Here is a 5,468-nt window from a genome sequence, read left to right as displayed (position 1 = left end):
AGGCAACGTCAACCTTGGCAGAATTTGAACTCAGAACGTAATGGCAGACGAAATACCGCTAAGCATTTCGCCCGGCGCGCTAACGTTTCTGCCAGCTCGCCGCCTCTGTTGTTCTATTAATCTTTTAATCTCTGACCTTCTTTCCTTTTTTTCCATCCCAGTTATGGTGCAAAAATTGATGCTGCCGACAACGAAGGCATCAGCCCCTTCATGGTATCTGTACGTGCAATGGAACCAAACTTTGAAATCATTATGATGCTCATAAGAAATGGTAGCAGCTTCAGCAGCCCTGCATGGTGTCCATCTGTGTTTTATTACATTTTACAGAACACTAATAAAATGGTAAGTATAGTCTGAAGTGGTGGTCAGTATTAGACTGTGATGTGATATGGAATACATTTCAGTTGTTTGTTTTCAGGTTAATTCTGATTGAGCAAAAACATTCCGACCAGGACCATTCTTTGCAGACAACATATTTAGGACTACATTACACAATGTATCCTTCCTTCTTTAAGCTTGTAGTGTGTAATTTGAGGGAGATTTGGTTGCTATTTGTAGCATGTTGAGTACCCTTGTTAACTCATTAATAGTAATACATAATACAATCCTGTTATGTAATGTTCAAAACACAATGTGCTGCCCGGTCTGGGAATTGAATCCACAATCTGGTGATTGTGAGTACAACAGCCTAACCACTAGGCCACATGCCTTCACTATAGACATATACTAGTAAACAATATCCATTCTTCTCTGTGGAACTGAAACCTGAACTATGAAGAAAGAGCTTCAAGATTGTCTTGATGGTACATACACCATATTTCTTATGAGGGCTTAAAACATCTCATGGCATGTGCACAAGTTCAAAGAGGAGATTTGTGGGTGCATTTTGCCCATTTCTACTATTATTTCTCCGTGCAGGGTAGCCTCTGCAGACCACTTCTATGATGCTGAACAATAGACCATATCAGATGTTATATTTTGGAGACTTCCACACTCTAATAGAGGACAAAGATGACTCAACTCCATTGATATTATTAGCAGAGATACACCACATGGAATTGAGAATCTACCAAAGCTAATGGAGGACAGGAATTCTTTGCACATTTTGGTAAAATGCATCTAAGTTGCAGCCATTTGAAGAATAATAGTCATTGTTATCTTTTGTTCATCTTTATTGGTGAAATTATAAATAAGAATAAAACTTCCAGAATATATGCCTATATGTTTTGAGAATAATTAAATTAAGTTTTTAAACTAACATAACTTGTATGAACTTAAATGTAAGCATTTTACACTGTCCTTGGCAACAATATTTTCTCTACTTTTATATAAATATCATTAAATTCTATTGATTATTCATAAATTCCTTTATAGTTTGAAATATAAATTCCAATTTGGAGAAATGTTGATAAATTAAATTGACATTAACTCATTTGAATTGTATTGAAATTGAGCTCTGTATACAATAGGCTCCTGATAATTATAACAATAATATCAGAACAAAACATTTTCTGTTGTTGTGAAATTTATTTGATTATTACAAATATAATTACAAACATCAATTTTCATGAAATAGGCATGTAATCTCAATTTTACTTCTAATATTTATTCCTTTTCTTTTTCTTATCGTTTTCAGATAGTTAACATGGCTCTGTTATCCTGCCAGCTTTCACCCGAACAAATTTACAAAACTGTACTGACATTCCTGTTAAATCTGTCTTATATTTATGAACGAGGTTATACAGATATACACTCACTGAATACATGTAGGACAAATCTTCTACACATGAAAGAAATGCGCCAATATCTCACCGGACTTGGCTACACCACATCACCTGTGTTGCCTTCACTGCAGTCATTATGTCGTAAAACTATACGACAAACTCTGAAAGAAAACTATGTCGGTAAACTTGAGGCGGGACTGGAACAACTGGGGCTACCACACACCCTAAAACTGTTTGTTCAGTTGAGAAACATTTAGAAGATATAATTATTGCTTACAAGAGAGGAGCAATGTGACAGAAACATAAGAACACAGCACAAAATGGTTTTCAATATTTAGCCTTGTCCGTCCAGTTTCTCGGTTCAGATCCCACAAATGTAATTTCAACATTTATAAGTTAAAAGCATAAGGTGGAGAAACAAACTGCATACATATATTATTGTATTTATCACTAGGTATACTAAACCAAATAAATACAAAGATTGATAAAGTAGGTACTTGTAATATGTTGGAATTGATTCATTACCTATATTTCTTTCCAATATTTTGTCTTTCACCAAAGTAGAAAATCACTATTTATAGAAACAAAGGCCAGACATAAGGGAGATATTTCAATGGCTCATTGTTTAGTACTTAAATTATAAGAGACAGCAGAAAGTTTCTCAGATTGTTAACTTCAGTTTTTCTCAGGGGTTTTTTTTTTCTTTTTTAAGAGTTTCATTCATTTCTGCTATTTCTCAAGCTGAGATTAGACTCATAAACATTTATTTAGGTAGCATTCCAACTCTCATATCTAGTAAGCCACTGACAAGTAGTACATAAACAACAACTTGTTACATGAACAACAGGTGTCTGAGTTAATAAGACAGGCAACTGAGAAGTTTGTAGTTCCTATTCCCTGCACCAACCAAGAAATTTCACTCATAAATTCTCAAGCTGAAAATAGGTTCAATAGGTTAGGATCAACTGACCATTGTAGATATTGTAAATTTGACCTGTAATTTGGTAGTTTGCAATATTGGGGTGCAACTAGAAGAGGAGCTAGTAGCCATTGGTTTCTATAAGAAGTCACTGAGACTGATTACCCATTAATGTTCAAGTAAGTGACATAAATATCTGACAATAAACTGAGCACAGCCAAGACCATGTGATTAAGAAGTTCAGTTAGTTACTGCACGGTTTCAAGTTCAATCATATTACACAGCAACTTGAAAGTCTTAAGATTAAAATTTGGTGGATTGAAAATGGTTAGAAGCTTGTTGTAGGGATATTTTTTGTTCATAGGACTTAATCCATCTCCCTGTCTAACACCTTCTTGACCCTTGGGTAGCATTTTAAAAAATTTCTTTATTGCCCACTGGGGGCTAAACATAGAGGGGACAAACAAGGACAGCCAAAGGGATTAAATCGATTACATCGACCCCAGTGTGTAACTGATACTTATTTAATCAACCCCGAAAGGATGAAAGGCAAAGTCGACCTCGGCGGAATTTGAACTCAAGATCATAACAGCAGACGAAATACAGCTAAGCATTTCACCCGGTGTCCTAACGATTCTGCCACCTCGTCGCTTGGGTAGCATTAATGGAGTATACTCCATTGTGAGCAGTTGAGCTATGTCACCAGTCTAAGGATAACTTGTTCTCTTTCTCACACCAGTCTCAAGGCCCTGAAAGAGATTTGGAAGCTACCCTTCTTTCTCAGACTAAGTCATATAAAAAAGAAAGGAAAAAGTAGAGAAAAATTTAGAAGTAGAGGATATGTAATTATAAGTTCATCACAGGATATGGCCAACCTATAAGTTTATCTTATTTTATGTTAATATGCAGAGAAATCATTTACATAATAAACAGTTGCATGAATGTTAAACATATAGTAAAAGAACAGTCAATAGAATATATGATCTGGTGATGGTTTGTGTTTGTAAGAATTAAATTAGAGTGAACCTGAAGATGTATGACGAGATAAAGAAGAAACTAAAATTTCAAGCATTACTATACCTCGACAGAGAAAATGGTGTAATTTTTGTATGAATATTATTGTGTTTCACCCCATGTGAAGCAGACCTATGATCAAAGGCATTCCAACCGTGACCATCTTGACAGCTGAAACCTTGCATGAATTTTTATAGCACAGACATGAGTAATAGAGTAAATCGATAGTAAGCGCTATAATTAAAAATCACTAAAATTGGTAGCTTATTTAATGTCTGTGACATCCTAAATTGAATTTGGGTTAAACAAAAGTGAGGCATATTGCTGTGTGGCAGAGTGATATAGAGATATTTCTCTTCTAATAAGGTGCTCTGCTTGGAATGTTAGTCTCTGCTTTGCCTCACAGCATGCCAAAAAGTTCAAAGCTTGATACACATTATTTAATTGAGTCATTAATCAGTTTCTCTTTTGGCAGCTAGTATTGATTTTTCATTGTACACCTGCAACCTGACCACTGATACATACACCTTGCCATTTTAAGGTATGAGCACACTGAGTAGTTGCCTTACAGGTTTAGGGGACCTAATGGTAATTTATATATACTATATAGGTGCATGTGTGGCTGTGTGGTTGAGAAGTTTGCTTCATAACCACATGGTTGCAAGCTCAGTCCTACTGCATGGCACCTTGGGCAAGCATCTACTACTATAGCCTTCTACTGTAGCTTAGTGTGTGTGTGTGTGTGTGTATATATATGTATGCATGTATGTATAGGTGGGCCAAAAGTCATACACCAAAACATTTCACATTCATATTACACTAGCAGAGATATCTGGTGTTGCATGGTGTTAAAATGTCATAGTTTTTTTTATTGTTTTACTTGTTCAGTGTGACTACGGCTATGCTGGAGCACCAATTTTAGTGAAAGAAATCGATCCCAGAATTTATTCTTTGTAAGTCTAGTACTTATTCTATCGGTGTGTTTTGCCAAACGGCTAAGTTACGGGTACATAAACACAGCAACATTGGCTGTCAAGCGTTAATGGGGGTACAAACACAGACACACACACACATATATATACATACACACACATATATACATGCGCGCACACACACACACATACACGCGCACATATATATATATATAAATGCATATATATATATAAACATGTGTATATATATATATATATATATATATCATCATCATTTAACGTCTGCTTCCATGCTAGCATGGGTTGGACGATTTGACTGAGGACTGGCGAACCAGATGGCTACACCAGGCTCCAATCTGATTTGGCAGAGTTTCTTCAGCTGGATGCCCTTCCTAACGCCAACCACTCCGAGAGTGTAGTGGGTGCTATTACGTGCCACCGGCACGAAAGTCAGTCAGGCGGTACTGGCAATAGCCACGCTCAAAATGGTGTATTTTATGTGCCACCCGCACAAGAGCCAGTCCAGGGGCACTGGCAACGATCTCGCTCGAATGCCTTTTCACGTGCCAGGAAGGCGATGCTGGTAACGATCATGCTCAAATGGTGCTATTTACGTGCCACTGGCACAGAAGCCAGACAGCTGCTCTGGCAATGATCAAGCTCGGACAGTGCTCTTAGTGCTCCAGTGGTACAGGTGCCATCACGATTTCGATTTCACTTGCCCCAACAGGTCTTCGCGAGCTGAGTTTAGTGTCCAATGAAGGAGAGGTTGGCATGGGTGTCAGTCGTTGAATTTGGTTCGATTTCGATTTCACTTGCCTCAACAGGCCTTCGCAAGCGGAGTTTAGTGTCCAATGAAGGAAAGGTACGCATAAGTGG

General features: G+C 37.2%; 1 protein-coding gene across 2 annotated transcripts in view; it reads left to right on the top strand.

Annotated features, from left to right (window-relative positions):
• Positions 1-2,229, top strand: part of LOC106872091 (uncharacterized) — a 30,572-nt gene extending 28,343 nt beyond the window's left edge. For both annotated transcript variants that reach the window (XM_014918951.2, XM_014918950.2), the window contains exons 3-4: positions 162-342; positions 1,637-2,229. In XM_014918951.2, coding sequence (XP_014774437.1) covers positions 162-342; positions 1,637-1,981 — 526 coding nt within the window. In that variant the 3' untranslated portion in view covers positions 1,982-2,229. The remainder of the gene's footprint in view (positions 1-161; positions 343-1,636) is intronic.
• Positions 2,230-5,468: the final 3,239 nt, after the last annotated feature.

The sequence above is a fragment of the Octopus bimaculoides genome, chromosome 3, assembly GCF_001194135.2.
Source record: "Octopus bimaculoides isolate UCB-OBI-ISO-001 chromosome 3, ASM119413v2, whole genome shotgun sequence".
Lineage (NCBI taxonomy): Eukaryota > Metazoa > Mollusca > Cephalopoda > Octopoda > Octopodidae > Octopus > Octopus bimaculoides.
The sequence above is the reverse complement of the archived record's forward strand: the minus strand, read 5'-3'. Positions and strand labels throughout refer to the sequence as shown.